The 27,476-nt window shown below is 35.6% G+C and overlaps 1 protein-coding gene and 1 non-coding gene across 3 annotated transcripts in view; one reads left to right on the forward strand and one right to left on the reverse strand.

Moving 5' to 3' along the window:
- Nucleotides 1-246: 246 nt before the first annotated feature.
- The window catches only part of PPP2R5A (protein phosphatase 2 regulatory subunit B'alpha), a 64,926-nt gene continuing 37,696 nt past the window's right edge, over nucleotides 247-27,476 (forward strand). For both annotated transcript variants that reach the window (XM_039881152.1, XM_039881153.1), the window contains exon 1: nucleotides 247-1,132. In XM_039881152.1, the coding sequence (XP_039737086.1) occupies nucleotides 952-1,132 (181 nt within the window). In that variant the 5' untranslated portion in view covers nucleotides 247-951. The remainder of the gene's footprint in view (nucleotides 1,133-27,476) is intronic.
- On the reverse strand, nucleotides 16,926-16,999 carry TRNAV-CAC (transfer RNA valine (anticodon CAC)). The gene has a single exon. It is a non-coding gene; the product is annotated as a tRNA-Val (tRNA).

Raw genomic sequence — 27,476 nt, forward strand, 5'->3', positions numbered from 1 at the left:
ACACAACCACGCCCCATTTTTCTGCCTTACCTCCCAGTTTCAAACACCGTCTAGGAGACCATGCCTCACCGCGTTCCTGCCGCTTAGCCATGCGATTGGCTGAGGGAGCTGGCATGCCTTCCCACTCCCTGCTCCCTCTCGAGCCTCCGAGAGGCTGGCGGGACCCCGCGGAAGTTGTCAATCTCCTCCCTCCCCACCCCCCGCGAGGCCCCTCCCCCGGGCCGCACGCCCCGGCGCGCGCACGCACACACATTCCCGACTTGCGCGTGCCCACCACCTTCTCAAGTTGTAGCGGACGCTCACGGGGCTCCTCCGTGGACGGCGGAAGGGCGCGTGGGGGAGGGGGCGCGGACCCCTCCGCACAGTAAGGGGCGCGTGTGTGCGCGCCCAGAGCGGGGCGGCGGGTCACCGCCCCGGGAGATGAGGGGCCGGCGCTGACAGAATAGCGAGCACCGCGGCGGTGGCGGCGGCTCGAAGGGGACCCGCGATGGCTCTATCTCGGGAGGAGACTCCAAGCAGGGAGGGCTGCGCTGGCAGCGGCCAGTGAGGTGCTGGCCGGCCGGCCGGCTGGCGACCTGGGCTGAAGGGACGAGAGGCGCGCTCGGCGTCCGCGCCCCAGCGCCTTCGCCCCAGTTGTCTAAACTTCAGGCTCCCTTCCACCCGCCCTCGGCGCCCGGAGTCAACAACTTCTTCACCCCCCTCCGCCCCCGCCCTTGCCTCCGGGAGCCCGCCGCGCAGCGGGGACCAGGAACCTCCGGCACTGAGATGCTGCCGTGAGGCGTTGGCGGGCGGCGAGAAGGTCGGCGGTGCCCGGGAGCAGGAGGGTGGTGTGGCCCGGGGGACGGGGCGGAGGGGCGCGAGCGCTCGGCGCCTCTCCCCTGCCTCCTCCTCCTGCCGCTGCCCGTTTTGTGCAAGCAGCAGCGGGAGCTGCCAAGCGCCAGGGCCGCGGAGATGTCGTCGTCGTCGCCGCCGCCGGGGGCTGCCAGCGCCGCCATCTCGGCCTCGGAGAAAGTGGACGGCTTCACCCGGAAATCGGTGCGCAAGGCGCAGAGGCAGAAGCGCTCCCAGGGCTCGTCGCAATTCCGCAGCCAGGGCAGCCAGGCGGAGCTGCACCCCTTGCCCCAGCTCAAAGGTAACCTCCGAGGGCGCAGCTGGGGCAGCGAGCGCAGGGGCTCACCACGCGCCCGCAGAGCCATTTCCTCCTGGGGCTCTTTTTTTGCCTAGCTGGGGCTCGTAGTGCGAGTCGCGTTCTTCAAGATGCCTTGGCGCCGCCTCCGCCCTTGATTCCAACAGGTTTTAAATTAAGAGTCTTGCTGCTTTTCTTCTTCTCCTGATTCCCCTTAACTCTTTCCATCTGAGTGGAGGACAACCACCTTACCCACCTGTGCGCTCGCTCACCTGCCCGTGCGATTGGAACGTTCCTCGTGCGTCCCGCGAAATAGTTCTTCCCTCTTCCCCCAGGCTTGTCTTTTTCATATTGCTTTAACCTGTCTTCCCTTCCCACCTTCAGTTTCCTGAGACCTACCCGCTCTTTTCCGACAGTCTTAGCTAGTCCTTTACTTTTCCAGTTATAGGTATCCGCACCCACCTTCTCCTCAACTCCCTTCCATTGTTCTTAAGAGTCATACAGACCAGAATCCTAATGCAAAAACAGTGGTTAAGAGTTACTTGGCCTTTAGATTTATGTATAAAGAAAAAGCCTAACAACCTGATCAGTGTAGTGCTTTCCTAACTGGGCCGTTAGGTTTAAATATTATTCTTTGGCCCAGAGATTGGAAAGACTTAAAATACGTGGTTTGAGAAAATACACACGGTAAATTTGGAGACGTATAGAGGAGTAGGTAGTGTTAGTTTGCAATGGAATGAGAACTTAGTTCGCCAAGCAGTGATTCCAGGGACTTTGTAGGTTTGTATAGTACTTGAAATTGGTATCCGTGCCTAATGCCTTGCATGAGTACTTGGTGCTCCTTTTGACTCACTTTTCCCACTAAGTTTAAAGGATTTTTTTTTAAAAATTGTTTCCTGGTGTTCTAGGTAATTCTTTGTGAATTACTACCTTTTAATGTCTGTTTTTCATGAGATCAAAATCATCACGGAACAAGATGATAATGCTCCTAGACATTTAAAACAGTTTTTCGACCACAGAAACCTAATAGAAATCTAGATTATCTGTTTTGCAAGGCTAGGAAATTAAAGGTTTATACTAAAATAGATAAATGTTCAGAATTTTCTATCCATTTCATCCTCTTCAAGCCAGTCTTTCTGATTTGTCTTTGGGCCTATGAATCCAGCCTTAGTTTGGCTAGGAGTCTAAAGAAAACCCCAGATCAAATCACAGTTGACCTTCAATAGCTCTGGAACCCCATTCAGACCCTACATGGCCCTGCCTCTTGGGGTGCTTCTAAATCAAGAACATCCCATAGCCAGAATCAAACTGGCTTTTTAAAGATTTTAGTTAAGATATGTGTAGCCAGAGTTATTGCATTTATCATTTGCATTTTAGCACATAAAAAGTGTTAAAATGTATGTATTGTAATCAATGGTAAACCACAGTGGTAGGCATTGCCAAGACTTTAATTCTTGAGTGATGTCATAGCTATAAAAGAATATCATCTTACCTGTTAGAACATTAACTTGCTATTCATGGATTTAAAATTTTAAACGTAATTACAACATCATAGTTATTTTTATATTTTTTTTCATTAAATTGTCAAATTATATTTATGATTTGAAGGTTTGGTGCTGTTGTTTTTCATTTATTTAATTTGCTTTTCAGTAGGTATTGTGGTTCCTTGGTATTGTCCTTATTAATACTTTTATTTAATACAAATAATTGACTATTAAACATGGTTGTTTCAAGCCAGGAGATGCAGCTTTAATGCATTTTGTTTTTAAAAGCCTGGCAAAAATTTGCAGTCAGTAATCATCTAAGTTATGTGGTATATAACTCAACAAGTTGAAGGTACCATTGAATGTTTTATTTAGTGTTTTAGTCACTAGTAGAGAAAAAAGAAAAGTGGAGCTTTAGATTAGTTCTATCTATCTTACATGAAAAATATAATTTTATAAGGAATGTTATGTTTTCAAGATAAATTTTTGCAAATTTAATTGAGGAAAATGATCCTTATTCGTATTACTCACTAATAGGAAAAACTACTATTACTCCAGATGCCAAAATGCTTGAAAAGTGATTAAAAAAAAAAAAAATTCAGTTCCTTCACTTGGTACTTTGGCAGTGTACTTGATACCAGTGTTGTGTGCTTTTTCTGTCGGTAGTAGTTTTTTCCATTTGCGGCCTTAACAGAAACCAGTGGAAAGTCCTTTAGTATGTGTATGAAACAGAATTTTTCTTCCTGCTCTGAAATACAATCTTACTGTGGAGTGATTCAGATATCTGTGGGCATCCAAGATCTTTCAAGTGTTTATACCAATCTGCTTATGTTACACTTTGTCCACATGGATCTAAACTGGAAAGGTGCCCGCTGTTTTTCTCAAAGCATGCTATGGGTAAGGATTAACAAAATAATCCAACTTTTTCATCCATAAGAAGTTTATTTGTGCAAAATCTTTCTTTCAGTAAGTGGGTTGTAGGATTTTAATGGCGAAAATGTTCAGAGTAAATTCTGTTTTGTTATAGAAAGTATTTAATAAAGAAGCCTTGTTAATAGAAGTTTTTAAAAATGAGAAACTGTTATGTGGGTCTTGAAAATTAATGTCATAATTGTATAGCTTAATTTTTTTTCAAAACACTTTTTTAGTGTCTTAATAATACAAATGCCTGGATCCTTCCTTAGACCAATTAATTTAGACTCTCTTGAGAGTGGGATCCAGGCATTTGATATTCTTATAAAGCTCTCCAAGTGCATAGCCAGGTTTGAGAACCAGCGTGCTAAACCCATAAAAATAAAAATAAGTTAGTCTCTGTCCCCAGCTTTTTACAAGTTAAAAAGTTAAGTTTAAAAAAGTACAAAAATCTATTTCCCAGAAATTTCTTATGTTAATTTTATAAGCACCTCTGAAAACAAGGTTCTAGAAAACAAAAGTAGGAGCATCTTATCAATCACCTTTTCTGTATTTAAATTTTTGTTAGTATAGGACTTAATTTTTCTACCTTAAACTTCTGATAACCAAGAGTTAGGAAACTTTAAAAAAAAAAAATCTTATTCACAGTAGGCAGTTTTTCAATCTGTTTAACCTATTTTAAGTCTCTGAAGGATTGGTTTGGTAAAGTTGTAGATGCTTTAACATTTATATAATATGTAGCATTTACAAATTATTTTACACTTTATTCTTTACTATGAAAACAGTGTTGCTCATAACAAGTGAAACAGTCCAGAGGTGAAGGTGTATAATTCCTAATCCCTGATATCCCTTGCTTTTTCATACCACTGTTTCACACCTACTATTGTGTGATAGTCCACAGCTCACTGTATTTTTACAAACATATTTCATTGGGTCATCCCAGTAATTGCAAGACTAATATTATTCCCATTTTATGCATGAGAAAGTTGATGCTTAAACAGCTTAGTTTCAGGCCTGTGATTATTTGTCTGAATGGTGTTACACAGCTGACGCTGCTACGCATCAAAAGATTTCAGTATTTTTGCTGTTAACCTACTTTATGAAAATTTGACATAGTATGATAGAGTTGGATCATTGGGGTCAATCCTTGGTCAAAGACAAATTTTTAATTTTTCTGAGTTGTCTTCCTTATCTGTAAAATGGGGATAATACCTTCTATCTCCCTAGGATTGTGGGGATTAAGTGAAATAATGTAATTAAAGTGCATAGAAATAGGCAGCCAGAGAATGTTAGCTTCCATTCTCTTTGATGTTTGAAAATCCAGATTAAAAATATTTTTTTAAATGAAAGATTCATATAAATAGTAAACTTTCCTAGTGTTCTTAAAGTATAATTTCATTTATAATGTTTTCAGATATGGTTTGTGTGAAGCGATGTGAAGCTGTAATATTTTTCAATTTAAGTGTGGAAGTGGAAATAGGGTAGTCATACTCTTTCATGTATTAAAAGCTGTAGTTAGAAGTTCTTACCAATTTCTACACAATATAGAATTTATTGTGTAGAAATTGCATTTTTCAAAGGAGATAGCCAGTAAGTAACAGAACAATGAAACTGTTCTGTTATTTACTGAAGCCCCCTTCAGATGAGGTGAAGAACTTCCCAAGTATCACTCAGATTCTTTGTTGGTGTTTTCTTAGAGACTGGGTTCCACTGGAAATACGGAGGCCAGTAATGGTGTTGATTTGAAGAGCCTTGCTTAGCTTAAGGGAAAAAAAATTTTTTTTTTATCTTGAGGTATGTGGTCTTTTAGGGTAACTGGAACAAGAACACTGACATAATCCAAAGTTTCAAAACTCTTAACTTTTGTTGGGTGAGAGAAACACTACTCAACTTCTAAGGTTTGTAGATCTTCTCAGTGTTAATGTCATTCCGTCTAAACCTCAGATCCTCTTTCGTAAATGAGATGGCGCTAAAGGAGAGTTGAAATTCTCTTTTCTGAATATGTTAAGAAAATGTTAGTCATTTTAGGACTACTTTCTAGAAGTAATGTTGTTTCTTCTGGAGGAATTATTTTTCAATTTTAAAACTTTTCCAAGATATGCTTCTTAGAGAAATTGATAAATTATAGGGTTCATTGCTGGCCCTCACATGAAGGAAAAAATTTTTCTATTTTTTCAATTGAGCATCTTCAGAATTCCTATTTAAGGTCAAATCCCCTCCCCCACCCCCCAATTTTATGACTTCCTCTAATCTTTGATCGAATTTTGGATGTTATAGGAAGTGTCTGATTGAATAAAGTGATAATCCAATAAAATAATGTGATCATTGAGATAGAGCCCCACCTGTAAATAGTGAACTTGAGTTGTCTACCTGCATCACTGATGATTCACCGGGCTATTTAACATCCTTTTGAACTTAATTTTTACTTGTAAGAATAACATTTTCCCTTGATAAAATCAAAGATGAATTAGTCCATAATGAGTTATTGTTCCTCTTTGGATGACAGAGACAGGTTTATCAACAAAAAGAATACATTTGGAAAATAGATTTTTGTGCTTTATTTTTTAAACTTTTTAAATTGTAAAAAGCTGGGGATAGAGACTAGCTTACTTTTTATTTTTATGGGTTGAGCACGCTGGTTCTCAACTCTGGCTGTACACTTGGAGAGCCTTATAAAAAATATCAAATGCCTGGCTCCCCCCCTCAAAAGAGTCTAAATTAATTGATCTAAGGTAGGATCCAGGCATTTGTATTTTTAAAAGCTCATGGAGTGATTCTATTGTGCAGCCAGTGTTGAGAATCACTAGTTTAGCATTATCTGTCTATTGATTTAATTCATTAATTGAGACTTTGCCCTTTTCTCTCTGATACTCATGGCTCATTACCCAGCCTATTAACATTTCCTGCCCTCACTTCACCTCCCGCTATTTACTTCTAACTCTCTCTCTTAACTTTGCTGCCCCCTGTGGCTAATCAGCTGCTTTCCTGAAGGGGATAGTGCTGTCCAAGATTCTGGTGGTTTAGGTATGATGAGATGATTCTATCTATTGGATTTTGCTGTAGTTATCATAAAACTCAACCATTATCATTTGATACTAGGTGGTCTTTTTGATTTTTGGAGCTGTTGCTGAGCTGCGAAGTAAAAGGAGAACATAGGATAGAAGTTTGCCTAATTTTAATCCCATTCAGGGTAATGTGATGATTCCAACCACTTTGGAGTATAAAACTGATATTTGCTATATGCTCAAAGCATTGTTTTGCTTCTTGAAGATTTAGAACTATTATTACAACTGTTTATGTTGACTATTAAGTATTAAATGAACTATTCTTGAACTTAACTGTATTTTTGATCATGCCTTATATTTATTTATTACAAGAAATGTTTTTCTCCAGAATATTTTCACTATCATCTTAATCTTGACCACAGCTTTTTATTGAAGTTATGGCAGCAAGGACCTGGAGCCACTTATATTCCATATCCCTATTTTGTCTTTGGCCTTTCTACTAACCAATTTAAATAATTCTTGTATTTGTTGATTTGTTGGAGTTAGTGTTCAGTTGTTAGTGATATGTTCTCTCTAGAATAAAATGGTAAAGTTTTTGTTAAAGCAGAAGTCATCTGTTTTCACAGCCCATTATGGTACTAAACACTGTATTCTGTGCATAATAAGTTGTGTTCATGTAGATAGAATCACTTTTTTTAATGAAGAAATTACCTGTTGGTTGTCTTCTGGTCCTCTCTCGACTACCCCTCCCCTCGCTCAGTTATTGATTGTACTTCTTTCAGTGATGTTCGATGCTAACTGCAGATTGGTTCTCTTCTGTTTTGTTTGTTGTTTTAATATATTTCTGCCTAAATCTGGTTCAAGATATTAATGTAAATAAATTCTGCATTTTTAATACTACAATAGTAAAGAGCAAATGTAGGTTTAAGACAGAATCGTTTGCTCTTGTATTTTGTGCTTGCAAATGACTGGTGTAAGTGACATGTAACATTGATTGAGTTCTTGGTAGGAAAGGTATTGTGTAAGGTTTGTGTGGAAAAATAATAGTACTAGATTGACTTCCAGATGTGGACATGTGTATATACACATTGAATAAACTGACTTAATTAGTTTGTAGTAATTTCTAAATTTGAGGTGCAGTCTTTATAAGGATGTCCTTGAAGGAGATGAAAGGAGCAGATTTTAAATATATAATATTAGTACATTATTATGTAACAGGGAACCTAAAAGCTTTGCTGAAAGAGTTTTACATGACAGGCCAAGTTTATACAAAATAAACTCTACTTGTCTGAGCAGGATATTGAGTAATAAGCAGTTTCAAACCTACTTTTTATGTGTATCTTTTTGAACTCTTCCCTGAAGGAATTTGTTTATCTGAACATTTGGAGAGAGTAATGATGAATTTTAGAAATCCTGCAATTTTAATTTAGATTTCCTAAAGAAACCTAATGATTTTGGAGCGGGGAAGTTGGAGGTAGTTTGCTGAGTATGATAGGCTTGCGTGGTAAAATTCAGAGAACTTATTTCTAACTTCCATCCTGAAGGCAAAGAATTTCTTGGGAACACACTCCTCCTACTGGAATCGTGATGCTAATTGCACCTACTATAACCTTAGTGTGATGTTATAGTTAGTTGAGCCTTCCAGTGCCGAATGGGACCACAGAAATCACTCTAGATTATTCTCCATTGGTAATCAGTTTCACTCTTGTTCTAGATAAATAACTGTCTTGACATTTCCTTTGCGAAGCTTTCTTTAAGGTAGGGAGGAAAGACTGAGGTTTTTAAGCTCTTTCATACTCTCAGATTTTGCTTAATGAACAAACTGCATGGACAATAGCTAAAAAGATGTTTATGTCTAAAACGAGAATTTTTTTAATGACTGGACTTAGAACTTGTAGTTCAGGAACACCAAATCTTAAATACAGTTTCAGAATTATACATTTTCTGTTTAATTGGTTTTACCTTTGATTCACACTGATTGGTAAAGGTTATTCTAGAATTTTAGCTATTACCAGAAGTTGATGATTATTTGAACTCATTGTTAATCCCATGCCTCTAAATTGATGAAGTGAAAAAGGTGAGACAGTTTTGGTTGTAAACTGGGTGTTTTTTAACATAATTTTTCAGACTTTTCTGAAGATAAACATCTGTTAAAGTCATAAGTAAAATAATCTATAACTTCTATAGGAATATGTATATGTTTTTTTTTTTTAAAAAACCTTGCACTACCATTCTTTTAATTGGCCAGAGGAAAAAGATTTTGTTTGCCTTCTGTGAAACTAGATACATACTTTGCTTCCAAAATCTAGTACAGAAATATTTACTTATCTTTTGTGTCCATAGTGCATAAAATTTAGGTGAACCATTGTAGACTTAGTAAAGGGAGCAAAACGATGAATGCTTTTTCTTTTGAAATTAAATGTCTTTAGGAGTTTCTAGCTTGATGGGGAATATAGACATGTAAGCAGGCAGTTTAATGTGATAAATGCTATCATAAGAGTAAGCAGTAAGAGGCTAGGGGAGCATGTGAGGGACCAACTCAGCTTTGGTGTGTGTAGAGATCAGAGAAAGTGTCCTGGAGAAAGTGACAGGTAAACTGGTACATAAAAGGCCAGAGGTGTTAGGCCAAGACAGATTCTGTCTAGGAAGTCCACTACAAGACAGTATGTGTAGTCCCAGAGGTAAGTGAACAGCATATTTTGGGAACTGCCAGCAGTCTCTGTGGCTTTGCTGGAGAATATTATAATAGAGAACTGGCTAGAGAAGAGACTGGAGCAAGAATTAGGAGCTAGGTCATAGTCTAGATGCCACATACTGCATTCATTCCTGACATCAGTGTGAAAGCATATGTAGAGGTGGGAGTGAGGAACACTAGTTAGGATGCTGGCACATTAATCCACATAAGAGATGAAGGTGGCCTTGTCTATATGGGGATGGGGTGGTATCACAGGACTTGGTGAGAAGGAAGAATCAATGGTGATACATTCATTTCTAACTTATTGCAGCAAGAGGTACAATAGCAATTTTATTGAGAGGAAGATCGGATTTGGGAGAAAATTAATGGTTCTTTGTTGGACATGTTGAAGTGCCTGTGGGAAACTGAAGTGAAGCTGTCTAGTAAGAAGTTAGATACTTGGGTCTGGAGCTAAGTAGAAGGACCTGTGCTAGGGATAATTTGGGAGTCTTTAGATTAAAGGTGTCATTAAAAGCAACTGCCCACTAAAAATGTATATAATGAGAAGAGGGCAAGGAATACTATCATTTAGTTAATGATCAAAGGAAAAGGAGTAACCATGAGGCAAGAGAGACAGCTTGAGTTGGTGGCAGAGGCAGACAGGAGAGATGGGGCAGTCATGAGAAGAGAATCTTTTAAAATGGGGTGATGTGGGGAGCTAGTAACAGTGAAAGGAGCTGTTGACAAGTCAGATAAGAACTGAGTTTCCATGGGTTTGGTAGTCTTCAGGCAACATTGGTGACTTGAGAGGCATTTTAGAGGATTGATAGACTTGAAATTTCTGTATGGTGTGGTGTGAATGGAAATTGTGAAAGCCAAGTCAGCAAGTATGGACATCTCTTTCAGGAAATTTGACAATAAAAAATACATCACTCTAGCTGCTGTATGGAGAATAGATTGTGACAGAACAAGATTTTTAGGAGGGGGACCAGTTATTTTAATAGGCTAGGTGAGACGTGATGTGGCTTAGGCTAGCGTGGTAGCAGTAGAGATGGAGAGGAGATGTATTTGAAATATATCTTATATAGGACTTGTTAATGAATTGTTTGCGGGGAAACGGAGAAAGATAATAATCTAGGACGATTCCCAGGTGTTTTAGCTTGGACCACTGGGTAGATAGGTCTGCCACCTCTGAGAAGGAAAAAATTAGAGAAGGAATGAGATACAGAGGGAAAATTCAGTTGTATTTTGGAAACCTAGGTATAAATATCAAATCGATTTTTGGATGTGTTACTTCTAAACATTAATTACAAGATTTTCAAGTTTGTTTATTAGAAAATGTCCATAGTTTGGGATGGTGGTCCCTTGGTCTTCTGGTCTAATTGGGATTATGTATTCTCGGTTCAGTGGAATTTCTGTGTACACCAGATAAATGTGGGAGAGGGATCACAAAATATATTGGGACAAGTGCATGAGTAAGGTTAAAGTTACTTAGTTGTTTTCTGCCTTTAAGTTAAGGCAGGAAAAACCTGAAATCCATATCTTCACAGCATTTAGGTAATCAGTGCTTGGTTATAATGTATGTTGAATGAAATAATGAAGCAAAAGCTATTAAATTGATTTTTTAAAAACTACCATTTTATGTCATTCACAATTTTATAATCATTTATAACTGAGTAATGTTCACATATAGCCCCAAAGTTAGCATTTTGTTGATGAAAACCAAAACAGGTTTTACCTTTTTGTAAAGGTAATTTATTGCTCAGTATCTTCTCAATTGATTATTGATTCTTCCTCTTTAATATTAAACTACAGATGTGTATTGTCTGCGCTAAAGCAAAATTAGCACTTTTTTTTTTTTTCTAACATTACAAAGGAGAAACATTTGTAATTGAAAGCCTACCAAGATACTGATTTCTTTTAGGTACTGGGCAGGTAGGCTGGTATTGAACATAGGTTTTTCTAAGACCTTTAAAGCAGGGAATCTTTATTTTTTAAATTCTTCTGATATAAAAATGCTTCATTGATCTTCTTTGGAGTCTCTTTTAGTACTGTTCTTCCCCTTTTTAAGTAATATAAACTTATTGGAGAACATTTGTTTTCTGAATGAGTACTAAGAAACAAGACGAAGTGAACTTTTAATCATTTGGCAAATTTGTGTCAGAGCTAGATTTATAATTTGGAGTAGCTACTCAGTTTATAATCTGGAATTAGTGGTTTTGAGGAATTATGGAATATCACGAACCGATTACTTATTTTTGCCTCTGTTGGAAATGATGGGTATATTTCAGTTCCTCTTACACAAGCTATGTACACAGTTTTCGGGGGGGGGGGAACTTAACTGTGGCCATGTTAGCATAAGGACTGCCTTTCTGATCATTATTCAAGTAAGGAAAATAAATTGGGGCAAGATAACTGAGACTTGGATATAAAAGTCAATTAGGCTAATGCATGTGTCACTTTACTGATTTTATTCTCCTGCTAAAACCTCCAGAAAAACTGAAATTAGATAATATGACATCTCTTTAAAGTAGTTTTTAACATACATTTGCGCTTCTAGTGAATGAACCAGTTTAAATCTAAATCCAAAGCGGAAATAAAGTAGCAAATATAACAATGAAGTGCTTTTAAGCTAAGGTGCATTTAATTTTCAATCATATTTCCTTCATAGGAAGTTTCAGTCATTCATGGAGGAAAGGTAAAAATAACCCAACTTTTACCAGCTACCAGATACTCAGGCACTGATTTGGTATTTTATATATCTTGATATGCTGTTTTTAATTTGGACCACCTGGAGGACCTTATACATAACATATTTTGAGAACTGCTTTTTTCTTTTTCTTTCTTTTTTTTTTTTTAAGATCTAGAAAAGGAGCTTCTGTGGAATAGGAATTACTATTTTAGGATACAATACTTTGCAGTGAGTCATGAGTGAGTCTCGGTTTTCATGGTTTTCTAAAATAAACTTCATTTAAAGACTATGCAATGAGAAATGTCATATTCTTAACCACTCTATTCCTTTTATAATGGCTTAATTATTCTTATAAAAACTTATATAGACTCATTGTTAAAAACGAGTAAAAAAAAATATTACAAAGACAGAAAATAAAAATCTCCAGCCTGAGGAAACTTCTCTTAAAATTTTGAGCATCATCTTTTATTTTCCCGTCAGTGGGATCATGTAATGTATGTTTTGTAAACCCATTGTTTTTACTTTACTAGAGTATTATAGTGTATTTCAGAAAGAAAATCAATTTAAAATTGTTTCTGAATAAAGTATTTCTGGAAATACTGAATCAATTCATTTTAAACCTTGATTATGAATATTCCTTTTATTAAAAGGCAAGGAAATAATTTCTAAGAGTATTTGTATTTCATTTTAGGGAGATTATACATGGATCTCAGAAAATCTGATTAAAGCAATGCATCATCTCAGGAAATATATACAATATTTTGTTTATTTCAGGCTTCTTGGATTCCCCACCTTAACCACCACGACCTTGAATCTCATCTATGGTCTAGTGGTAGAGGAAAGTGGAGTGTTTGTAGACCTTAGGCCCTGCTCTAGAGACTTGAAAAACCTTGTTAAAGTAGGAATCCTTTTCCTTAACACAGTAGGTGTTTCTTAGGAGTTACAGGTAGGGGTAGCTGCAAGATGGGACCTCATCATAGCCATCAAAACCGAAAATAGCTATAGCCCTCCATCCCATCTATAAAGGTCTGTTTAATACTTCTTTTCCCTGAAAAGTCCCAAGTGAGAAACAAATATGCTTCTAAAAACCAGTTTTATTTAATGAATAGCAGGTTTTATATTGAAATTGAAGAAAGCAGATGACACAAATATTCCATTCTCCTAGGAGACTTTGTTTTTCAGTATTCTGCTTTCTAAAATCCAAGGTTCTATGTTCCAAAGAATTTATATAACATGCCTTATTAGCTCATCTTCATTCCTTGTTATTTTCCACTTTAACAGTAGTGGTTTTTGAATACAAAATGTAACAGTTAATTCATTTGACATAAAAATTAAACACTATATTTTAACCCTACTATAATGCAGTAGTCGTGGATATATTCACATGTGAATAGTAATTGAGTAAAGCAATTTATGCTCTTGAAAGTTTTAGTATTCTAGGGTTTTTCTTAAAGCTATATATTTGTGCATTAGAAGTGCAGGGTGCCTGTATTTAAATTTCGTAAAATGTGATGTCTATAATTTTCCTCATCATTTTCAGTTTTAATGAAATCATAGAACCTTAGCTAAGTCATATTTAGTTACAGTGCTGTGAATCATTTGTTAATAAGTGTTTCCATTGTTACTCTGTAATAGTTTGATCCTCTAAAGTTTCAAATAAAAGCTGATTTTAGACTCTTAGTTATTAATGTTCAAGGGGTATTGCCAAAAAAAGCTACATGTCCTATATTCTGTGCCAGTTTCTTAAATTAGAATCTTGGATTTGCATCCTCAGCGTGTACTGTAGTGGTATTGCTGGGTTGCTATGATACAGTACTTGTTCTGTAATTTGTAGCGTGAATCCTCTATAAGATCCCACTTGAGGTTTCAAATATGTGAGCAGCAGTAATTGGGAATGTAATACTTTTTTTCCTTTAAGGAAAATTATACTTATAAAACTTATTTCTGTTACAAATTATGACACCTGGTACTTCAAACTATTCTTAGGTGTAAAATAGAGGACTAATGAACAACTTATTAATAATGAATGAATAATTTTGTTATCCTTATGAAGTTTAGTTTATTACATTGACTTATGAAAATAGGCAAAAAGAGAAAGGCTTTTTATTAATGAATACCTTAAAATTTAAGTGTTCTACTTGATTTTTGAAGTCTTGAGAGAAATAAGTATAGACTATGAGTATAGATTTTTCTGGTAAGATGCATTTGAGATAATAATACCAGAAAAACTACAAGGGAAAACTTGAAAGTATCTTGCTCTACTGAATTTATTATTTTTTTTATTCGGTGAACTCTTCAACCCTACATAACTGGATTGATAAAATATTATTATCTCTCTCATTTTATGTGGTGGTTTTTGGGTTTTCATTTACATGTTCCATGACAATTTTTCTCAATCACATTTAGTAGTATAAATTAGTATAGGCAGGATAAAGACCAAAAAAGTGTTCTCGGCATGTGTTGTATACATGTTGGTATATACAATCAATGTGGTTGAATGAAGTATACATGATTATTGATTAGTGGTATTTGATCTTTAAACCACAATTTATCTTTAAACTTTTACTGTCTTTCGGTAATGTCTTGGGTATTTGATATGAAAGTATTTTAGAGACCAGGACTAGACTAAATTTTTTAAACAGCTTTATTGAGATATACTTCAGATACCAGGTAATTTAAGGTAAGCAATTCATTGTATTCACACATAATGCACAACTGTCACTATAGTCAATTTTAGAACATTTTCATCATCTCAAAAAGAAACACCACACCCTTTACCTGTTACCCACCATCCCCTCGTTTCCATCCCCTGCCATAGGCAACTACTAATCTACTTTCTGTCTCCAAATGTTTCCCTATTCTAGACATTTTATTTGGTCTTTCGTAACTGGCTTCTTTTCACTTAGCATAACGTTTTCAGGGTTAATCCATGTTGCAGCATGTGTCAGTATTTCATTCCTTTTATGGTTAAATAATACTCCATCGTATGGCACCATGTTTTTTTCATCAGTTCATCAGTTGATGGACATTTGGGTTTCCACTTTGGGGTATTATAAATAATGTTTCTATAAACATTTGTGTAAAAGTTTTTGTGTGTACATATGTTCTCATTTCTCTTGTCTATACCTAGGAGTGCAATTGCTAGGTCATATTGTAATTCTGTTTACTTGCTTGAGGGACTGCCACAGTTTTCCACCGTGGCCACATTGATCATTTTACATTTTCTCCACCAGTTTATGAGGATTCTCATCTCTTTACATCCTCACCGATACTTATTCTGACTTTTTGATTGCAGTCATCCTATAGCTGTGAAATGGTATCTTTTTGTGGTTATGATTTGCATTTCTCTAATGACTAATGATGTCAAGCATCTTTTAATGTATGTATTGAACACGTGATATATCTTCCTTGAAGAAAGGGCTCTTCAGATCCTTGGCCCATTTTTTAATTGAGTTATTTGTTTTTTTATCATTGAGCTGTAAGAATTTTATATATTCTTGGCATAGTCCTTTGTCTTTTCACTTTCTTAATGGTGTCCATTGAGGCTAAACTGTTTAATTTTGATGAAAAGTCCAAATTATCTTTTGTAGCTTATGCTTTTGGTGTAATACCTAAAAATCCTTACCCAAATCCAGGGTTATGAAGATTTACGTTTGCTTCTAAGAATTTTACAGTTTAGTCCTTACATTTAGGTCTTAGACCCATTTTGAGTTAATTTTTGTATAGAATGTGATGTAAGAGTTCAAATTCATTCTTTTGCATGTGGCTACCTAGTTGTCTCAGCACCATTTGTGGAGAAGACTTTGCTTTCCCCCATTAAATGGTCTTGGTACCCTTGTTGAAAATCAGTTGGCACATGGTTTTATTTCTGGCCTCTGTATTTATTTATATAGTTATTTTATAAATACCACGCTGTCTTGATTACTGTTGCTTTGTAGTATGTTTTGCAATGGGGAAGATTGAGTCTTCCTACTTTGTATTTATTTTTCAAGATTATTTTGGCTTATCTTGGTCACTTGCAATTGCAAGGGATAGGTTATTGACCTAAGATCTTTAATTCTTTCTTACACGGGCATTTACTACTATAAATTTCCCTCTAAATACTGCCTTAGTTACATCCATAAGTTTTGGTATGTTGTGTCTTCATTTGTTTCAAATATTTTCTGATTTTCCTTTTGGTTTCTTTTATCCATGTTATTTAGGAGTATGTTGTTTAATTTCCACATTTTTGTGAGTTTCTCAAATTTTTTTCTATTATCGATTTATAATTTCATTCCCTTGTGATCAGAGAACGTACTTTATAATATTTCTATGCTTTTAAATTTTCAAGGTTTGTTTTATGACATGGCATATAGTCTGTCCTAGAGAATGTTCCATGTGCACTTAAGAATATATATTCTGTTGGGTGGAGTGTTCTATATTCTATAGTAAATATAAATTCTGTAGCATTCTATAAAAGTTTGTTAGGTCTACTTGGTTTTTAGTGTTTAAGTCTTCTGTTGCTTAGTTCTGTCCATTATTGAAAGTGAGATATTGAAGTCTCCAACCATTATTGTTGAATTGTCTATTTCTGTCTTCATTTCTGCTAGTTTTTGCTTCGTGTATTTTGGACTGTGTTAGTAAGTGCACATATCTTTATAATTGTTACATCTTCTTGATCAGTTGACTCTCACCATTATAAAATGACTTTCTACCTTTAATACATTTTTTTGTCTTAAAATCTGTTTATCTGATATTAATATAGCCACATCAGCTTTCTTGTGGTTATTAGCATGATACATCACTTAAATCCTTTTACTTTCATTCTCTTTTTATCTTTGACTGTAAAGTTTATCTTTTGAAGATAGCATATACTTAAGTCATTTTTCCCCCTCTTTAATACCTCCCCCCACTTCCACCCTTGACCTGTGGATGGTGCTATTTCCCCTTAACTGGATCTCTGAAGGCGGGGATGTCTCCTCCCACACGCTCTAGGCGTGCACCCAGGGCCTGGCACACCCTGGGGGGCCTGGTGCACCCGGGGTATGGTCCATGGCTCTACCTGGGGCGTGAACCCAGGACCTTCTGCATGTGAAGCAGACGTGCTTATCACTGCACTATGGAGCCCCACCCCCTTAAGTCATTTCTTTTTTGATCCAGTCTGACAGTCACTGCCTTTCAATTGGATTGTTTAATCCATTCGTATTTAACATAATTGTCGATATAGTTGAATTTATGTATGCCATTTAACTTTCGTTTTCTCTGTCTCTTTTTCTGCATCCCTTCCTTTACTGCTTTTTTTTACTATTAAGTGAATATTTTCCAGTGCAGTGTTTAAGTTTGTTTGATTTTTTTCATTACATCTTTTTGAGTTTATTTTTAGTAGTTGCTCTTGAGCTTATATACATATTAACCTCAGATTTGTACTAGTGAGATAGTTCTAGTGAGATATAGAAACAGTCCTATATTCCTCTTATTTCCTTTCCCCCTTTTTTGTGGTATTGTTACACAATTACATTTATTAATGTTACAAATCCAGTAATACATTGTTATAATTTTTACTTTACCATCCGTAATTATTTCTTTAGCTCAGCACAGCTTTGTTCCCACCTACCTCCCTTGTGCTGTTATTGGCAATGACCCAAACTAGCTTTAAATAATAATTTTAAATAGTTAAATAATATTTTAAAAATAATATTTAAATAATATTTTTTAATCACTTAAGAAAGAAAAATATGCATTCATATTTTTATAATCACACAGTTACCTTTACTGGTGCTCTTTGGGTTTTTGCGCATGTGCGCGCGCGTGCGTGCGTGCGTGCGTGTGTGTGTGTGTGTGTGTGTGTTTGAATTACTTTCTGTGGTTACTTGCTTTCAGCCTGAAGGAATTCCTTTAGTGTTTCTTGTAATGCAGGCCGGCTGGCAATAAAGTCTATCAGTTTTGTTTATCTGGGAATGTCTTTTATTTTGTATTCATTTTTGAAGGATAGCTTTGCTGGATATAGGATTTTTGGTTGACAGTTTTTTTTTCTTTGAGCAATTTGCATATGTTATTCTCCTGTTTTCTGGCTTCTGTGGTCTTTGCTAAGAGGTCAACTGTCAGTCTTTTCTTTGAAGTGACTAGTTATTTTCCTCTTGCTGCTTTTGAGATTTTCCCGTAATTTGACTTTTAGCACTTTCACTGTGATGTGTCTGGATCTCCTTGCATTTTTCCTTCTTGGAGTTTGTTGAGCTTCCGGGATATGTTGGTCCTTGTTATTCAATAAATTTGGGAAGTTTTCAGTCATTATGTCTTCAAATATTTTTTTCTACTCCTTGCTCTCCTCTCTTTATGGTACTCCCATCATGTACATTTGATATACTTTTTGGTGTCCTACAGATCTCTGAAGCTCTGTTCATTTTTCTTCATCTTTTTTTTTCCCCACTGTTCTTCAGATTTCATAATCTCTATCAATCTATCTTCAAAGTTCCCTAATTCTTTGTTCTGCCAGTTCACATATGCTGTTGAGTTCTTCTGGTAAGTTTTTCATTTTGTTATTGTATTTATGATCTATACTTTTTACGGACATGTTGATGTAAGAAATGTCCAATCTATTGAGAATTTTTGTAAGAGTTCACTTGAGCCAAACTGATGACATATACAAGGGAGCAAGATCTCAAATGCTCTGGAGAATAACAGTGTTTTGCAGCCCCTTTTATGCATTTGAAATTAAGGAAGGGACATAAAGAAGACTACATGGAGGTGGGAGAAAGCAAGGTGAAGATTGGATTACAGAATAGTTAACAAGATTATGTGCTCTCTCGAGGATGGTTATTTCAAAGGTGTATTAAAGGAGATGCACAGAAATAATGGACAGGGCTTGCTTAAGGCAAAGATAAACCTTTTACTAAAAAGTTATCTGCTTGGGGTGTGACTACCCACCATGACCTGCCTAGTTAAGAATTTATGATCAGATCACCCTGTGAGGTTACTTTGCATAGAACCCCATTTTTTTTTTATCCACATGGGGTGCTTCCTCATTTACTGTTTTCCTTAGGACCATTTCTAGGGGCTTTAAAAGTTGTCTTAAAGTAATTTTTATCAGTTGTGCTGAGGAGCAGATCTGTGGAACTCCTTACCTTGTCTTGCTAGAAGTTGCTCTCCTTGTGGACTAAAATGTTAGTTTATTTTGTAGCAATAGTTAGTACCTTAATCTTATCTAGGAATTCATAGCTTTCAGGTATATAAATGAATTCATATATGCCAGTAAACTTGAAAACTTAGAGGAATTGAGAAAATTCCTTAAACAAACAGCTTTCTGAAGCTAACACAAGAAGAAACAAAAATCCAAGTAAACCTTATACCTATTTGATTGAATACTAATTAGAAGCCCTGACAAGAACATTACAAGAAAAGAAAATTAGAGACCAATATCCTTTATAAACATAGATGCAAAAATCTTATACAGAATATTAACAAATTGAATTTAGCAACTTACAAGTAGGACGATGCATCAGGATCATGTGGGATTTATGCCAGGAATCCAAGGCTGGTTTTACATTCAAAAATAATTTGCCAAAAAATAGAATAAAACAGAAAAATATCCTCACTTCATTAGAATAGAAATATGGAAAATTCTTTCTCTGTATAGTTCCCTTCTCTTTAGTACTTTCCCATGCAAATTTCAGTCACCTCAGTAGCCCTCATCTCCACACTGTCTGTTTAGCTTAGTAAGGCTGCTTGCTATTTTGAATTTTCTCCCTCTGTTACAGTCTAGAAGGTGCTAACAGAGAGCTGGTGTGATTATGGGGCTCACTCTGTTTCCTTTCTTTTGGGGTCAGAGTCCCATATTGCCTGTTTTCCAACATCTGAAAATAGTAATTTCATAGATTTTGTCCAGTTTATAGTAGTTTCCAGTGGGAGGGCTGGAAGCAAAATTTTGCCCACACTTTTTGTCATCCTTATTGCAATGGGTATGGTTGGATGTATGGCATTAAATACATAAATTCACATATACAGCATATGAATTCATTTAATTCACATATTCATGTATACATATTTACATTTTTCTGCTTACCAGTGTGGTTGAATGTTTTTCATATGCTTATTGGTCATTTATGTTTCATGTGCCCCCTTTTCTTATTGATTTGTAGATGTTCTTTTGTACATTCTGTATACCATTTCAGAATTGGTTATAATTGGTTTATAACCAATTACTAAGCAATAGAAATATAATACAGCAACTGTTAATTACTTAAAAATTACTTTAAGACAACTTTTAAAGCCCCTTTTACAGTTTTCCTATTCAGACTTAGTGTTTAAGTTATCTTAGAATTAATTTTTGTAAATGATGTGAGAGAGAGGTCTAATTTTTTCCCATATAAATAGCCAGTGGCCCTAACGTAATTTATAGAATTTTAAAAATTCTCTACTTCTGTTTTAAACAAGTCTATTATACATTAATCTTCTGTATATGTACAGTGCCATATTTCCAGGTACCTTATGTTTTTTTCCAGCGAACTTTTTGTTTATTCTTGCACAATACCATGTAATTTTAATTACTGTTGTGGTAAGATAACTCTTTCTTCATCTTCTTAAATATCATCTTGGATATTCTTAGTTCTTTATTTTTCCAGATGAATTTTAGGAGCAACTCTTCAAATTTCAACAAAACACTCTGTTGATTGAAACACCATGTTGTAATCCAAATTGCATTCCCTGTGTAGAGTCATTGGAGGAGACTCCAATGAGTCTTCTCATACCTGAATATGATATATCTGTTATTTATAGCTTTCTGGTATAACTGTTATTTATAGCTTTCATATACTTTATAAAAGTTTTATAATTTTCTTCATAAAAGTCATGCTTGTCTTTTTTTAGCTTTCTCAAATTACTTGCCCCTGGGACTCAGTCACCGTATTGTGAGAAAGCTCAGGCCACATGGAGAGATTACAAATAGGGGTTCTGGCACTAGCCCCAGCTAGTCCTTCATCCAAAAGCCTGAATCAACTGTGAAACATAAGTCATTTAGCCTCCACAGGATTTTAGCCCCTAGCTTTCTAGTTTTCTAGTTGAGGCCTTAGACATTGAACAAAGGTAACTTGTCCCTGTTGTGTCTTGTTGAATCTCTGACCCAAAGAAACTATGATAGATAATATTGTTTTAAGCCACTAAATTTGGCTTAATTTGTTACTAAGCAATAGAAATATAATACAGCAAACATCATTCTGATTATGATTTGGATTCTCCTGTAGGTCTGAATTAGAATATTCTAATATAGTACATGGAATAATTTCTCATCCTAAATTAATAAATTAGAATATTCTAATAAATTAGAATATTAATTTATTAGAATAATTAGAATATTCTAATATAGTACATGGAATAATTTCTCATCCTAAATTAATAAATTAGCATTTGTAACTGTGTTATGAGCTTAATTAATTTATATTTGTATTGTGTATGATAAAAAGAAACCATGTATCTGCATGTATGAGGCAGGAATAGACTCAAGCATTGAAAATTCATGAGCATCATGCTTCATGGGAAACTTAAAGGTTACTTGATTTAATGGTACAGTCTTCCTAAATAGGTTTCATAAACTGACACCAAAAAGTACAATGTGAAACTTCCTTATAGGATTTTCCTAAAGATTCTAATATTCTTCAAAAAATTCTTACAAAGTTTTCTAATATCAAATGAATCAGAATATACAGCCAGGCTGTATATTCAACTACACAGGTATTATTTTGCTCAAATAGTTTATTCTACGATCTTTGAGGACTCTGTGACTCTGGATCTTTTCAGGAAGAATTAGCTTTGGAAGTCATGTAGCCTCACTTTTATGACCTGGACTTGGAAGCACATGGCATTACTTCTGTAGTACTGACTTTATTCTCTAGAAGCAAGTCACTAAGTCTAGCCCACATTCACAGGAGGAGAAATAAACTCTACCTTTTGAAGAGAGGAGTGTCAAATAATTTGTGGACAAATTTTAAAACTACTATACTTGATAAGTGTGGATTGAAAACAAGGGGAATTTTTTAAGTATTAGGCTAAAATATCCTGATTCTCCATCTCATAACGAGAAGTAATAGCATTTAATGGTCTTTGTAGATTGTGGCTAAAGTTTTTTCCTCATTGGTTAGTGTTTGGATGGGCACTCTTTATTTACCTCTGGAAAGAATAGTGATGAGAGAGTGAGTGCATTCCAACCAGTGCATGTGCAGACAGACCATCCAGGGAACTTTAAGTATCAGTATGAATGGAATATGGATATACAAGGGAGACAAAATTAAGTTGAAAAGGTAGCACCTCTCACTTTTTCCTCCTCTCCTTTCATACTCAACTTTAGTCATTTTCACTTTACATTTTAAGGATGGCAACATTTCTCTAGCTATAATTAAGTTTTCTCTAAGTTGTAAATTCTAAAAATTGAAAGTCAGTGGAAAGATTTATGTTGTGTGACTGTATAGGCTTCAAAACTACATAATATTACATTTCCATATATATATATATATTTTTTTTTTTTTTTCTGTATTTCCTAGAGTTTCTATTAGGTCTCTTTTTCTTATACCTATAACACACTCTCAATTTTTTTCCCTCCAGATCTCCCTCTAAGCTATCCTGTTCATCCTTTTCTCAACACCACCTCATGGGGCCTTTTTCCTCCTGCTGTAAATAACGTAGTTGCTCTCTAGGCCTTTATTGCTTTCCTGAATTGATTTCTCCTATTCCTGGATTCCATTCTTTTCTCTTTCCCTTACTGCTGCATTGTATCCTCAGGTAATTTCCTAAGCAAGATGAGGGTGCTAAGTTTTCCAAGTATTGTATTTACCTGTCTGAAATGCTTTTATTGAACACTTAATGCCTTATTTATATAGTTGTTTGCTAGTTACAAAATTCTAGATGGCATTAGAATTCTAATAGTTATCTTCTGACTTCACTCTCGCTGAAAAGAAATCTGATAGATATCGGCCTCTGGTTCTTTCGTGAGTGATTTTCTTTTTTAAATCTGAAAGCTTTTAGACTTTTCTCCAGGGTATCTGATATTTCACAGTATTATGCTAAATTATCCCTTTGGGGTCATTTTGTTTGTTTAGTTTTCTTTCTAGTTATAGGCTTTCTTTTAATGTCTGGTGATCCTTTATTATTCTATTAATGTGCATAAGTGCACAGTAAAAATCACTCTAGAAGCTGGAAGGGGTTTATTGACTGCTTTTGTTCAGAGTAATTGGGCATGTAAAAGCTAGAACATATGACTCTGGGACTATTTAGTTTCTTTAGGTAAGACCATTCCTTCCTCCCCTCACCCCGCACCCCGGAGTATGAATGCTTGACTGTCTTTGGGAGTGGGGTAGTAGACTATTCAGCACATAGATAGATATGATCCACCTATTTTTAGCACTTGTCTTAATCCCATTCTCTATTTTAGCAGGCATTTTGAATCTGGAGTTCTGTAAGAACCTTGTCTGTAATTCCCTTCTGTTATTTCTGGGATGTGACTTGCTCTGTTTTGGTTTTGTCACTTACTACTTCTTCATGTATTTTAAGTTTTCCAGAATTTTTTTTGGAGTCTGTTGCCTTTTCTTCTATTCTCTTTGTTACTGTGGGTTTATATCGTTTTACTCTTATTTTAGAGTGAAGGGGAGGAGATAACTTTGACATTTTTAATTAACATGCATTGTGAATCTCTTAAGTGGGTAAGATTTAGAATATAGCTATTAAAGGAACAATTGATATTTTAGACAGTCGTCTTATACTTATTCTTGCATTGTAGGTGATATGAATCTCAGTTTTATTACAGATTTGCTTTGTGATCTTGAGCATGCTATGTGGTATGGGCTCTTCTAGTACTTTACATATTGTAGAGCAGTGGCTTTCAGACTTTTTTTTGACTGCAGACTATAGTAAGAAACATTTTTACAACTTAGTACTCATATACAGATTTATGAAATATTACTCTTACATGCAACATACTGATATTTTATATATATTTCTAAATTCTCATCGTGAACCAGTAAAACGATCTTACCACCCAGCAATGGTACACTTTGAAAAATAGTTCTCTAGAGTGGTATTTCTTAAAGTGTAAACCAGATACATCTTCATGTTGAGTACTAGAAAAACTTAAGAATTTAGAAGTAAGTAGGGATGACCTAGCAGGGCTTTTGTGAGTTTTAAAAGTTAACAGTTATCATGCCCAAAATCAGGGATCCAAAGAGGCCCACACCAAGACGTATAATTAAAATGCCAGATGTTAAATACAAAGAAAGAACATTAAAAGCAGCAAGAGAAAAGCAAATAATTATCTACTAGTGAGCACCCATAAGACTAGCAGCTGATTTCTCAAAAGAAACTATGCAAGACAGAAAGGTGCTTGGCACATAATATTCCACGTGATGAAGACCCAGGATCTACAACCAAGGATACTTTATCCAGCAAAGCTATCATTTAGAGTTGCAGGACAGATAAAGAGCTTCCCAGACAAAAAATAAACTAAAGGTCTTTATCACCACCAAGCCAGTATTACAGGAAATGTTGGAGGCACTTCTTTAAGAAGAAAAAACGTGTATCAAAAACAGGAATAAAGAATGGTAACAACTACATTCCTATCAATAAGTACCTCAAATATAAAAGAATTAAGTGCTCCAACTAAAAATTAGAGTGGACGAATGGAAAGGAAAACAAGACCCCTACATGTTGCCTATAAGAGACTCACTTCATATTAAAAGACACAGACTAAAAGGAAGGGGATGGAAAAAGATATTGCTTTGATAGCCCTAGAAGGTATTTAAGTCAGATAGAGAAAGATTTCACTTATTTGCGGAATCTACAGAATAAACTAATCAAAAACAGAGTCACAAATATAGTGGACAATTTGGTGACAGACGAGAGGGAGGATTGGGGGAATAGGAAAAGGGAGGGAAGGGTTAAAGAAGTACAAATGAGTATCTGATGGATGGTCATGGGGATGGGGAGCAGCAGATGGGGAACATGGCAATAGGGAATGCAGTTAGCATTAATACGCTGGCTAGGTGGAGGGCCAGGGGAGGGAGGGAGCATTTGGGGGGATTGTTTTATGAACTATATAGATGTCTAACCAATGTACTGTATACTTAAAAGTAAAATAAATAAATTTAAAAATTAAAGGAATTTAGTTATCCAAAGATGAAATGCCTTACTTCTTAGAGTTGATTCTCCCTCTGCCTAAGACCATACAAGGATTTTTTAGTGGGATCAAATTTCAGTCATAATAAAGTGGAAGATAGTTAAGATGTGTTTAAAAAACTCATCCAGTCAAATTTAAACTAATTATGTAATTTGCAAGGCAAGGCACATCTGCTTTTTAAATAATTCTTTGATTTTGCAGTTTTCTTGTATCTTTCATAATTTTCATGCAGTTTATATTGGAGATTTAGTAATATTTTTAGAAGACCACATTTAGTAAATCCTTAGCACTGATATTATTTAAGAGATAAATATAAATTGGTATTTCCAGTTATTTAACATTCAAGTTTCCTCAAGGTAACATTATAGACTTAAATATGTGGACTCTGATACACTATATTAGGGGTTGAATTACTCCCAGGTAAATATGTAGGGAGGTCAAAATATACTAATAGGGTTATGCGCAGGAATAGCCTTTTCTCTTTGTTTAAATGGCAGTCACTAGGATCTTAAATATGTATTCTTTATTTGCTCTGATATGTTTACACATTTTGGAAGAAATTAATATTTGTTTGAAATAGATATGTCATTTCAAGAAGACCTGGTTTAAACTGTTCCAACAAAAATGTTGGGTTTCTTTGGGTAATTAATTTCTAGGTGACTGAGCAAACACTGCGTCATACTTCAGGCATGATGCAAAATAATTACACTGTTAGTATCCATCATTCCAGTTACTGTATGATGTAATACTGTAAAGTATTTTGAAAATTTTTCCTTTGAACTTGTGTGTTTCCAGAGATGTTTTTATTTTTAAGCATCTAGTAAGTGAAATTTTGTTAGAAAACAGTTTGTATTGCAGGGAGAATCCCAGGGGAAGAAGCTATCACCATAGGAATCAGAATGGACATTATCCACATTGAAAATGGCAAATGGATAATCAATATTAAGCCAGTAAAAATAGCCAAGTAATTTGACGTTACCGCTTACATGTAAGACGTTGCCAGATTGAAACATCATTGAGTACAATAAACTTCATTTGCAAGCATTCTCATAACGGGGAAGCTGGAGTATAAAGTGGCCAGTGTAGATACTGTCAGTACTCATTACATTTAACAAAGAGAATTATTATGCATTCTTTTTCTTACAAATTGTTATTCATATTTATGAAATATAGCCAGAATATGGTCTGGCCTTTTTTCATCCTATTGAAATATATGTTTTTTTTCCTAATGAGAAAATTCATTGTAACTGATGTTTCAGAAAGGTGCCTAAAAGTTGGGACATATTAAAATCTATAAGTGCAAAAAAAAAATTTCATAATTTTTTCATGATGAAAAAACTATCATCATCATCTTATTAAGGTAACCATTATAAAAATATTTTTAACCTGTATAAAAATGTTGCATCGTGTCTTGAACCTAGAAGCCAATCAACAGTAGAAGTCAGGCACTTCCTCTGCTCTCATAATCTTTTACAATCTGGTCTGCTCTTCCTCAGCTCTTTGACCTTAGCTGCCAGGAAACTCAGCACAAAGAAATTGCTTAAAATATAGTGGTCAAATACCTTGTAATATCTATATCTTTGCTGCTTTTAATGTTATGATTTTATTTTTAATTGTTCTGTTTAAATTTGATCTTATAAGCACCAAAATTCTTTTTAATTCCAGATTATGTACAGAATAGGACACACACACACACACACACACACATAGTAAATGGCAATACTGTTTATATTTGTTAATTGCCTGATAGCATTATCATTTCATGTTTTGTATCTTGCTTTCTCAACCTGCTTCTAATCTCTGGAAGGCAGGAAATCATTTCTAACTTTCAGAACTAACCTCAAAAGATTGTTTTGAAAGTTAAATTAACACATATGAAACATTTAGAATTGTATTTGGCATGAGGGAAGCACTAATGTTAGTAATATTATAATTTATTAATTAGCACAGCAGACTGCTTAATAGAACACGCACTTACAGGAAGGGTTAGGTAGAAAAAGACTTTTCTGTTCCCTGGTACCTAAAAATAATTGAGGATTGGAAACTTCTGTTTTAACTTGGTGCCCATGTTATCTGCTTTCTAAATATTTCTAATGTTTGGAAAGATCCAGATGTGACTTATCCCACCCAAGTATTAGATAACGCTGGCATATTGCTCTGGAAGAGAAAAAACAAATTCAGATCTTTAGGCTAAGAAATAGATTACTGAATAGAAAAGCTGTGAAAAACATTAATTTATTTCCAGAAAAGACTCGAGTTAGGTACTTAGAAAAAGAAACTTCCTTTTTTTATGTAGTAACATGTTCCTGAATCTCCTGTTTGCCAATCCTGAAAATCATTTTGTGTCTTCTGACATGTTAACCATGGGTTACTAGCCTGTGGTGTAAAAGAAAAATGCATTGTTTGTATTCCACTTTGAAATATATGATACACTCACCTTCACAATCGTTA

This window comes from Pteropus medius, unplaced genomic scaffold, assembly GCF_902729225.1.
Source record: "Pteropus medius unplaced genomic scaffold, Ma_sr-lr_union100, whole genome shotgun sequence".
In the NCBI taxonomy this organism is placed as follows: Eukaryota; Metazoa; Chordata; class Mammalia; order Chiroptera; family Pteropodidae; genus Pteropus; species Pteropus medius.